Here is a 12209-nt window from a genome sequence, read left to right on the forward strand (position 1 = left end):
TATTATTTGCAGATAACCAGTACTGTAAAATAATTCCAGATCACAAACCTCAATGAAATTCGTCAATTTGGGATCCCTAATGACCACCAATCGATGAACCTGGAGAGCAATCAATAGCTCTACATATGAAGAAAACTGAAAATCACCATTACAGATAAATAAGGGGGAATCAATCTTCAGAATCTGAAGCTTCCAATCTCTCCAGTAAAGCGAAACGACCGAAGGCAAGATTCATTGTTAAAAATATCGATAAATAGACTGAATGAATCGGAAAGACGAGAAAGAGATAGAAGGCGGTAAAGAATCCCAACAGGGAATGAGAATCTAAGGCACATTTGAGATTCGTGACAGACTAACACATTAGGGCTAAAATCAGAGAAGGGTTCAATGGTTACCTTCTTGAAGCAAATAACCAAATCGAGAGTTGCAGAGCTGTGGAGTCCACTTTTGAACTTGAGAAGAGTTGCAGAGGGTTCACAAGAGAGAGTTTCTTTCAGAAGTTGCAGAGCCCTCAAGAGTTGTAGAGGGTTAACGGGAGTTAGAGACACAAGGGAGTCCTGCTTCGAGAAACGAGCGAAACAAGTAAAACTTGTTTCGTCATTCATGTTTCTTGAAGCATAAATTGTTATAAATTTCAATTTATGTTTCAAGAAACAAGTGGAACAGAACACTTTTACCAAACGGTATTTATGCTGTTTCTTTGTTTCTGAAAACAAGAAAACACAGAAACACGTTTCTGGTAACGTTATCAAACGGGCCCTTAGACACAAACAGTCCGTATACTTTTGTAGATGCCATTGGTACTCGCAATTTTTTTTTTAGATTTATATATGAAGGTATAATATGTCTCAGGGTTTTAAATGGTTTAGGAATTTTCCATCATCATGGGTCCGCTCGGGAAGGTGTTGTGACAAGAGCTTGGTATCACAGCGGACTCCTAATACAATGTGAGATCACAACGGGACATTGTGCCGCAAAGGGGGAGAATGTCATGCCCAAGAAATAGCCTAGACAGTTGAACTCTAAAGGTTGGGTAAGAAACAGGAGAGGCATTGAGGGAGCTATACTCTTTATTCCCACATCGATTAAAGAGGAAGATCCTAAGCTATTGATAAAGGGTGGTTTCCTTAATATGGCATGAAGCATTTTAAAGTCGTAAGGCCTATGAGCCAAAGTGGAGAATATCATGCCAAGGGTAAAAAGCTCGGTCATTGTAGTTATAAATTGCAATCTTGCCGACCTCTATCTTGTGCAGGCACGGTGGACTAGTGTATATTCTTTATCATTTTTTAAAATACAATTAATACATAAAACTGACATATACATAAAACTGACATATCCACCCCTCCATAGTGGAACGTACAATTAATGCATAAAAATGACAAATCTACCCCTCCATAGTGGAAGGAGCGAGATAGAATCAGGGAGCACTACCATACGTTACACTCCCAAACAGAAAAACTAGTAAAAACAAAAGACATGACTAAACTCCTTTCTCCATAGACCATTACCCTTCAAATTACTTGTTTGGAACTCCAGTTAATCATAAGTTTCCACAAGCATAAAGAAACAAATGTGCAACTTGAACCTACTTTTCCTTGCCTCCCCAGACTTGATTTTATAATCATGATCTACACTTGCATAAATAATTCCTGTGATAACATTTCGGCATAAAAATATTTGGGCATATTGCATTATTATTTTGGAAAATTCATCTCATTGACTTCTAAACTATCTTATGACAGAAAAGGCTATTGAAGCAATCACAAGGAGCTTTCTATAAGGACTAAAGCAAGCACAAATTAATGGATGGAAGGTGGCAGAAGTTAAGAGTAATTCTGATGAGCTAGAACAACTACTTTTGGAAAAAAGTACCATGTCATGGCCTTGGAGTATCATTTCAATTTTGGATGTCTATGACATCGAACAACACACTAAATTTTGGCTTAGGCCAACTAATGAAGTGGTCCTTCTTCAAAAACATTTACCTTCTATAATCATGAATAATAAAACAAATGTCTCTTTTAACTGGTACTAATTTATTAGATGTATATATAAATAAATAGATAAAACTCTACAACTTTCAATAACTCTCTTTCTCTCCTTCTCTCTCTCTCTCTCTTTCTCACATTAGGCGAAAACAGGAAAGCCATGGATTGCCATCCTTTAAGAAGAGATGTATCATCAAGATGCCACCACTTGAATACCACAATACACAGCACAAACGAGTAAAAGGTAATGGTGGGGGAGTAGATAGACATTGTAATATACACCAAGGATATTGGATCAAGATCAGTATCAACCAATACCAATCCGAATTGCCCTATATCTGACTGAATTAAATAGATTTACCCTTTTTCTTTTATCGATTTATTACAATATTACCATTAGGTTATACCAATGGATCAGTATCACTGGTACCGATCAGATCTGAGCGATTCAGCCAATCCCAAGTCGATTTTTGAAACCATGCTAGTGGCAGTAGATGAAGAACAACAACTCATGAATTAGGACCCTACAGGCATTGAGGCCCTGGCAATGGCCGCCCTTCATCAATATATAAAGCAACTCTTAAATGCATTGCCCAAGTTTGAAATCCAGTGTCACATAATTTGCTAAGCTAGTGGGGCATTGTTACATAGTCCATAACCATATATCCAAAGATAACTGGATCGGTATATGCACAATGCACAAATTTGGAAGGAAAGAAGTTTACACTTGATATGTTTACTTTGAACGAGTATAAATATGACATTGGTCAGATTTCCAAGTTTCTAATTTAGAGTTTTTTTTTTCCAAATAAAACAAAGATTGATTAACTAAACTTACGACCATTACATAGCATATTCGACTGATATTGTTTCTTCAAAAGGGCCTCTTTGGCTAGAGTTTTAAGGTCCCCCATGTATTTAGCATTAGTTGTCATACAAAAGTTGGCATAAGTAGAGTGGTTATCTAATTCTATACTTACTAATATCAAAGTTCTAGGCTGTAAATTAAGCATATGATTATGATTGTTTTGTAATAGCCATCCAATCTGTTTCGCATCGCTCCACATCTGATCTATCTTCACCTCCCATGCTCGTGCCTTAGTTAATCCTTGGAGCAACCCTATAGCCTCCGCTTCACCATCTTTTCCTGTCATACAAAAGTTTGATTCCATTAATAGACATTTTCCGTGTGAAATAAGACATAAAGCCCATGCTAATGTTTTTCCCCCCTGTATCACTGACACCGGTTATGATGATGGTGTTTGTGTCTGTGTGTGGGGTTAAAGTAACATTTGATTACAACCAATTAGATTGTGATTTGGTTTCCAAATTAGCCATCCCGTAAAAGATCCAGAATTCAATCTGCTTGATTATTTGTTGCAAATCTGGTTTTTGATCACAGAACCCATGTTTATTATTTAATTGCATGTGTTTACATATTATTGAATATATTTTTAACATAGTTGGAAAATCAGGTTTTAACTACAGTGAGATACTTGAGTCATGTCCAAATTTTGAAAAAACCCGATAAAAAATCATGTAGCTACTCAACCAAGGTAAAAAATAACAAGACTCGGTCATGAGTCATCCTAGTCAAATAAGACTAGATATTTTTACTTGAGTCACTATAAACTCGTCAAGTCTAATCGTTTTTCAAAATAATATCAAAGTGGTTCACTACTTTAGCAGTTCACTCATGTTATTGAGTATGTTTGTAACGGTATGAGGTAAAAAATCAATGATATGTGATTCTATCAATGTTTCTATTTTTTTTTTTTATACATATTTATTGTAACTCGTCCTAACTAGGTTTGTTCAAGCCGAGTAACCAGGTGTTTCTAAAAGGTGAATCGGATAAAAAAACATGGTTTTCTAACTGTGCCTACCATGTTTCGTGGTCATATTTTATTTTTGGCTCAAAAATAAAATTTGTGGGTTGCAATTAAGCGTGTCAATTTAGAATTGAAATCGAAACCAGTCATTAAAATCGATCCAAATTAAATCGAAGTAAATATGTTCGTTTTGATTTCAAAAGTTGGAATCTTTTCTCAATTCGATTCCTTTTCATTATTAAAACCGTGAACCAAATCATCTATTCTCAAATCGAATAAAGAACTGATACATTAATATTTAAATCAATGTGGTTGATAAATTACATTCTTTTTGTTAGTGCTCTTTTTTATTAGTAAATATGAAAAAAGTTGGCCCAAATAACTAAAATATAACCTAAATCGAAGATGAAACCAAATTAAAACCAAGTAAAGAATCAAATACAAAACCGAATCAAACCAAATAGATTCGATTTTCGTTTAAAAATGTCATCTTGTTCTCAATTGGATTCTAATTTCTAAATTTTGTATCTTAAATCGGGAAAAAAAAAAGACTGAATAATCGAAATGACTGAAACCGAATCGATTGAAATGGTTGTGTTTCGTAGTCATTTTGTTCCACAAATGATGTTTTGTGTCAAAATCAGAATTTTCTGTTCTATGTCAAAATTTCGTTTTGAAAAGAAACTCCAATGTTGAAACATGGTTATATATTTTTTGTTTCTAGTTTTTTTTTTTTTTTCGTTTGTTCATAAAAAAAAATGAACTGTAAACACTAAAGGAAAGATTCTATTTTCTTGTTTCCATAAAACAAAAAAAGATACCAAAAAGGCAAAAACGCTTTGTTGAATGTCTATCGTTTAAAACAATTTAAGCAACCAGAAAAATCCAGGGTGTTTCTTGGTGGAACAAGAAAACCTGGTTGGTCCTCCACTCCTGACAGCAAAACCAGCGTCATAAATCAGACCTAAAAATATAACCCACCATCCAAAGACCATCAAGCCCACCAACCACCCACCGCTACCTCCAATTCCTACTATCTCTGCCTCTCTCTCTCTCCGTTTAAAGCACCTTCACCTGCATTTCTTCCCTTCAGACTTGAGACTTCTTAGTTCAGAGCTTCAGAATTTAACATTTCCTTCTTTAGAAAGAAGAGGCTTTGGTGGGTTTAGCCTTAGATTGCTTGATCTGCCTTGACCCCATTTGTTATCTGCTCCTCTTATCTTCCTCCAAGAAAGAACAAAAATAATGGGTGGTGGTGATGGTAAGATCTACACTTTGGCAGAAGTTGCAGGGCACAACAATTCCAAGGATTGTTGGCTCATTATCGGCGGGAAGGTAATCCGACTCATGCCTTTTAGCTCATTCCTTGCCTTTCTTTCTGTTTTCTCGTTTTAATCTCCTGTGCCTATTATGTACCAGTGGTTTGTTGCATGTGGTTCTTCTCATAGTGGTTGAACGGGTTGGACTGATTGCATGTTATAATGTTGAAGGCATCTGTAACTTCTAGTGTTAACAATATTTAGATCTGGGTTTGGGTTATTTGGGGATCTTCTGCATAGATGAATTGTTCTTAGTGGTTCTGTCACTGCTGAAACTTAAGATTTAATCTCCGTCTAAAAAGAAGGGGGTAATGCAGTCTTGCATCATTCTTCTTCTTCTTCTTCTTCTTCTTCTTCTTCTTCTTCTTTCTTTCTTTCTTTCTTTCTTCTTCTTCTTCTTCTTCTCTTTTTTTTTTTTTTTTTGGCTTGTTAGATAGGAATGACAGATCTACCTCATTTTGATGATGGATATGAGATAGGGGTTTTGCCATATGATTATTTCATTTCATCGTCGAGCCTTTCTTTTCTGTTAATTGTTCGGTTACCTGAATGAAATTCTAGTTACCCAAAAAAAAATTGTTCGGTTACAAATTTTAGTAGTAGAGGGGTGGATGGAATTTCTCATTTTTGCCGCATCTGTTTAAAGGAAAAAGTAAATAAATCTCTGGGACGTTTGTCTATTCTCTCCTCTGTTTGTTGGTGAATGTCTGAGTAAAGATTAGATGTGGATGCATAGTGCATTTGTATTTTGTAAGGATGGCTATTTACTTCGACTTAAGTTATTCATGTGTCATATGTGGTATGCAGTCCATCCAAGATCTGGGTGTGTTTCTGTATCGTCACAAGAACCACAACATTGTTTTCTTGGTTCACCAAGATAAGTAGATAGATGAGTCAATATCAATGGTTTCCTTGAAGCAGATATTGTCTGTCATAACTTTAATGCTGGTACCTTGGTGTTGCCTTGGTGAGGTTCAACCTCACCACAGTTCTGATCGGGTTTTGTTGTTTCAAGTTTTACCAACTTAAGTATTGTAACTTTACTAAACAAGAAAATTTTCTTATACTATTTATGCATTATCTTATTTTCTTTCTTTGGACATTGGAATTGGATTCGCATTGTTTTGGACCTTCTAGGAGGCTTAGGTTTTGTGAGCTTTGCTTCATATCTTTCTGTTGTAAAGCTCTATTCTTATGGATTGCTATTTTTCCTGATCAACTTTGCTTTCCATGTGTATGTTTTCCTTTCACTAAAACGGGCACATGTATGTTCTACTTCCTTAGTCATTGTCTTATATTTTATTGTTTACTTGTTTGAAATTACGCCTTTTTTTAACCATTTATAAAATTATAAATATAAATTATTTTGGTACTGCATAGAAATATACAAATATTTCACGTGGCAACTGAAAAGTATTAAGGATCAGTGTACCATTGCTGTAGGTTGAGTCATAAATTATTATTTTATTTCCCTAATTTTGATGCGGTGGAGCTTTATAAACAGTTAAGGTACTTTAGAAGCAATGGCTAAACAGAGTCCTCTGGTTCAATATGGAGAGTGATGAGCTATGCCACTGAAGTTTTGGTGGTTATGGTGTGATATGATTCAGTTTCCTCAATAGCATTATGAGAGTGGAGAATGGAGAACATAACTTGTAGGTGCAGACAAAAGACACTACTAATAAGGAATAGAATGGATAAGAGCAAACCACAGCCAAAATGTTATGGCGTTTGATGGGCTTGACCTTTTAACCTCATTTGCTCATACTCATGTCAAGCTTGTGTTTCTTGTGAGTTGTGACCACAAACTTGAGCCCTTCTTAAAATGATATGAACCTTCATCAGTTGCCACCAGTAATGCAACCATTAGATGTGGGCGTCTCCAACAGAAGCTTGAGACATCCTTAAAGAATCACATATTTAGCTCATGCCTTCTATCTGAATGAGTGTTATGGCAGTCATTCAGAAATTGGGCAACCAAAAGATGCATATGAGGTAGCATTCACCTGTTTCTTATCATCAAGAAAATCTGAAGTAACTGTTTGTGTCAACTGCCAAGTTCATGTACTTGAGAAGCTGCTTTTCTCTTCTTCAAGACTTGTAATGTACGACACAAAATGAAAAAAGTTCACAGTATAATTTACTATTTCTTAAGCATAGACAAGAGACATACGTGTCAGTCTGTGAGAACTGAGATGTTCAAGTAGAGGAAAAAAGAAGAGTAATGCAGGAGCATGATCACGGTTCTGGTTTTTGGGTCAGTTTTCTGATTCAAAACCAAGCCCCTGAGCCAAGGAAGGTTCAAACCTGGTGGGGCCCAATTCGGAAGAGTTTGTTCAGCTTGTGGTTCCAGGTTTCATGATTTTCAGGGACCTTATCTGCATCCAAGTCATGGGCTGAGTTAGGACACTTTTTGAGTTTTTTTTTCCTGCTTTATTAATCAAATAGATTAGGACACTCCAAGTCAGCCAAATGTTGAGGATTTTTTTTACCTTTTTCTGTTTGGTTTCTTCTTCTTTATGAGTTGGGATAGTTAGGCACTCTTCCAAAAGCAGCCTGCAGCTGGTGGCAGTTTCCTTATTTATTTGGATTTCTTGTTATGCAGTTAAGTTAAACCAGGTCAATCCTTTTGCTGTCTACACATGGGCGAAGTTTCTTTTATCTTTTCCATATTATTTTATTCAATTTAGGATACTGCCACATCAACCTATTGATATCTTGATTTAGTTTTCAGTTTATTTAAAGCAATATAGGCCTAAGGCCACCCCACAATTTAGAATTAGGGAATGGAGTTGCTTTGTTTTTGAAAAGTGAGTTCTGTTCTCTCCCCCCCCCCCCCCCGGGGTGGATCTTCTCCCTTTTCTTTCTTCTCTTTCCCCTCACCAAAATTGAACTTTCAGGTTCTCTTCGTTCTTCTCCCTTTTCTCCTCCTTCTCTTCCATTGATCTGAACCCACCTGCAGCAGATCATTTTCCATTAATTTGATCTGTATCAAAGAGATAATGAAGGCGGGGTTTTTGTTGTATCGTTAATTGTTAGTAATACTGGAAAAAAAGGTTTGGACTTATTAGTCATGTCACAATTGGCTTGAATGCATAATCAGGTCAACATAGGTTTTAGAATAGAGTAACATGATATTGAACATGAACCATCGTGGAAGAGAAAAAGCATGAACTTCTGATGTGATATATTACTAAAGTTTTCCTAAATGCCATTTGTTAAGTTCTTGGAAAAGGAACATCCTCTCTTTAGAGGTTGGACCTTGGCGCAATGTTGCTCCATTGTGACCTATTGGTTGTGGGTTCAAGTCAGGAAATAGCCTCTCCGTGAAGCGGGGGTAAGGCTGCATACATTATGACCCTCCCCCAGACCCTGAAGTGGCAGGAGCCTTGTGCACTAAGTACAGTCTTTTTTTTTTCTTTTCTCTCTCTCTCTCTCTCTTGAAAAAGGTGAAGAGAAAATTATATGCCAAAAAGGTGACTACTGTGAAGGTGATTTTACACTGATAACTGAATTTCGAATTATGGAGCTAGGTCTGCCAGCTGAAACCTTTCTAAGATACTCTTAAGCTAATCCTCATTTAATTTTTGTACTGTGTCTGGGAACTGCCTTTGTTAACACCAGAGATATGGACTAGATTAGCCTTCAGCAAAAGTATGGATTCCAAAGTATCGTACTTTTCCACAAACATTTCCTCTTAACGGAGAGAATGAAGTCATCTTGGCCTTATCCCTGTCAATCTGAATTGAAGACATATTAAGCTATGGCATTGATAATCCTGATGAAAAAGAGTTTGATCTTTTGTTTTGCTGGTTTACTTCTAATCTCAGTATGCACATAGAGAATGTCCATCCTTTATAGTGGGTGATGTTTTCACCTTGCTAGTTTGTTTTTGTGAATTTCGAGTTACTACATCCATTGTCCTTATATTCTGCATCGTATGTGTGTTGGAACAGGTATATGATGTAACAAAGTTCTTGGAGGACCATCCTGGTGGTGATGAGGTCTTGTTGTCAGCAACAGGTTAAAAACATTCGACAACATTATGTTCAACCGCCTGTTTGGGTGAGCCCATTCCGTGTCATGTTTGTGGTGTTTTGTTTGCAGGGAAGGATGCTACCGATGATTTTGAGGATGTTGGTCACAGTACCAGTGCAAGAACGATGATGGATGAATACTATGTTGGGGAGATTGATGTATCGACCATTCCCACCAAGACCAAGTACACACCTCCCAAGCAGCCCAACTACAACCAGGACAAAACCCCAGAGTTCATTATCAAGCTCCTCCAGTTCTTGGTTCCCCTTGCTATCCTGGGGTTGGCCATTGCCATCCGCTTCTACACAAAATCTGCATAATTGCTGAGAGTGCACCTTGGGACAGGACTAAGTTTGTGTTTGTGCTTAAAAACCGCAATTAGTTTTCTTCTTTATGCTTATTGACATTGCAACTCAGGGGTTAGTAGTGTAGTCAAACTTGCATAATGGTAACGTATTTGTGTCCCATTGCAAAAAAAACAGTTTACAAGACTCCTTTGCTGCCTTTATGTTCTGAGATCCTATTCCCCTTTCTTCAGTTATCTGTCTTCACAAAGTCTCAGACTGTAGTTATATTTTCCCTCAGTTTAGCAGATATGGAGGTCCAATTTTTATGTGATGCGACCAAAATTCTTCTAGTGCTTGAATGACTGGAATGTAGCCTGCCTTTAATCACTTACTTTGTAGTACATTTTATTTTCAACATTTTTTTTTGATACCTAGGGTGTCCGGATCTTTGACTTGACTAGTCTCCGGGGTCACTGTGATACCGCCGCTTACATAGGACTGGGTCAGTCTGAGATGGAAGCTCTCATGTGGTGGTCCCAAGAAGTTAGGTGCAACGAAGAAGGTTTGATCATGGGACCTCGCTTCTTGAGGCAGAGTACCATGTCCCCTCCAAAGCCAATTGTTAACCCCTTATGGTTCATTTTATTTTCAACATTTGTTGAAAAAATAAATATTTTTTTGAAAATGATTTTGCTATTCCCCATGGGAAGGCAATCAAATGCAAATTCCATAATATTAGTAAAAAATTCGTTGTAATTTCAATAATAAAAAAGGAATGATCGTTTTTTTATTGCATGTGCCCCCCCCTTCCTGCCCATTTTCATTCCCTCTAGTGTCCCCTTGGACAATTCCTTAGAATGTGATAGCAAAAAGATGAAATGGCCATCAGAACTGGCCCTCGAAGTCTTGGCCATGGGAGATTTTTACCACTCTGTTTGATTTGCATTATACTTTTAAACTTTTTAAATGTGTGTATTAAAAAGATGGACATAACAGTCATTTCAATTGTTCAGTACCTAGCAGAGAAAGCTAGAGTTAGTAAGCTGAATAGTTGTATCATAAGCTATGTAGCTAGTTCTTTACTTTATTTAATGAAGCTTTTCTTTCCCATTTAAAAAAACAAAGGAGAAAGAACCCCCACATATTTTTATTTTTTATTTTTTATTTTTTTTTGAGAAAAGATACTATTAATCACAAAAGTTGACCATGTTCAAACATAAAACCTAGGGGATTACGAGTGATGGTAGTAGTAGTCACCCAATAATTTACATATTTCACTCTTTCATTGTTTGATCGTAATTTAAAACATACTTTAGTAGCTAAGTTATATATATCTAAAAATGAAGGGATGGTACTTAGAGGCCATGAGAGGGGGTTAGTGGATTAAAATAGAGTCCCTAGATTTGTATCATCGCTCCATACTTCCTCGATTCTCTAGGCGGCATGTTTGGCTTTACTTATCCGTGAAGGAACGGCTTTGCACTTGCTTCACTTTTCTGTCGACACATATTTAGCCATAAGTAAGATACATTGATTATATTGAAATATACAATAGGTCCATCCAATTAAGTTGTAGGGGTCTGATTTATGGGTAGAGCATACTAAAATGTATCTGTTTTGGTTTAGGTGTGGTTATGGAGGCTGTCCTAGGGGTGAGTAGGTATAGGCGAAAGCCTCTTTTGAACATCTTATGTGGTGGTTCTTCATTTTTATAATTTTATAGGAAAAAGGTCCTCTGACCTGCTCGGGCACATTTCATTCGTCATATGAAGTTTTTTTTATTAATTTTTATGAAGAAGAGAAAAAATGAATAAACAATTCCATGTGAGGAGAGAGTTGGATATCTCTTTGCCTATATTTTTATTTCTTATAACAAGGAAATAGGACTGACGATATATATATATATATATATATATTTCGTAGAACACAATAACACTTTAGGAAAATGGTTTATGTGGGAGAGTGTGGTCTCTGCACCTAAATACATGGTGGACAAATGACCGGCCTGCCTTTCATGAAAAGGAAAATGAAGTCTTTGTTTATGCTTCCGTGTGCACTCCCACTAGTCTCCACGCACATTCAGGAGTCACATTTTCCTACCGGAAACACATGCAAACTTTATATCAACATGATAAGCTTTAAATCCATATATCGAAATGTGGGCCTAACCATTGTACAAATTACCGACAATGTCCTCCTTGCTAGGGAGCCCACAATGTTCTTAATCTCTCTTGGAACAAATTTGAAAATACAAGAATCAAATTGAGTAGCCAAATACAATATCCTCCAATGTAGATTTGATCTCTCAAGATGAATTGTCAATAAGTTTTTTTTTTTTTTTTTTTTAGCTATTCTAACTTACTGTCCCCCAAGCTAAAACTCCTATACGATAAGTAGTAGTTTCACAGAACTAACGAGTAATAGTGAGGCATGCCAACTCAAACCCATAACCAATCGATTCGAGTGATGATGGGGCAAAGACCTCCTTCCCTCTTCAATTATGAAACCATGTGAACCTTTCTAACTATAATGAAATGGACACTTGTTATGCTTTTAGTTTCGAGTAGTACAAAATTTAAAGGAAAAATCCTAAACTGATTTTATTTTTAAACCCTTTCTTCTCTCCACTTTTTCCAATTGTCTGGAAGATAATGAAGAACATTTTTTTTTTTTTTTTTTTGGTAAACGGAGATAATGGAGAACTTGTAGCTAGAGAACCCTAATTGACCATCCAAAGTTTGA

General features: G+C 36.5%; 1 protein-coding gene across 1 annotated transcript; it reads left to right on the forward strand.

Annotated features, from left to right (window-relative positions):
• The first annotated feature begins 4727 nt into the window (after positions 1 to 4727).
• Positions 4728 to 10152, forward strand: LOC122063570 (cytochrome b5-like). The gene is made up of 3 exons (XM_042627272.1): positions 4728 to 5158; positions 9099 to 9165; positions 9250 to 10152. Exons 1-3 carry the CDS (start codon positions 5069 to 5071, stop codon positions 9498 to 9500), a joined length of 408 nt encoding a protein of 135 aa, XP_042483206.1. The 5' UTR covers positions 4728 to 5068; the 3' UTR covers positions 9501 to 10152.
• The last annotated feature ends 2057 nt before the right edge of the window (positions 10153 to 12209 follow it).

The sequence above is a fragment of the Macadamia integrifolia genome, unplaced genomic scaffold, assembly GCF_013358625.1.
Source record: "Macadamia integrifolia cultivar HAES 741 unplaced genomic scaffold, SCU_Mint_v3 scaffold1363, whole genome shotgun sequence".
Taxonomy (NCBI): domain Eukaryota; kingdom Viridiplantae; phylum Streptophyta; class Magnoliopsida; order Proteales; family Proteaceae; genus Macadamia; species Macadamia integrifolia.

Bases quoted from the DNA above. Each gene is read 5' to 3' on its own strand.
- LOC122063570 (XM_042627272.1), top strand. From the start codon at position 5,069: ATGGGTGGTGGTGATGGTAAGATCTACACTTTGGCAGAAGTTGCAGGG. The intron at 5,159-9,098 runs GTAATCCGACTC...GTGTTGGAACAG, and splicing joins GGCTCATTATCGGCGGGAAG to GTATATGATGTAACAAAGTT. The intron at 9,166-9,249 runs GTTAAAAACATT...TTTTGTTTGCAG, and splicing joins GGTCTTGTTGTCAGCAACAG to GGAAGGATGCTACCGATGAT.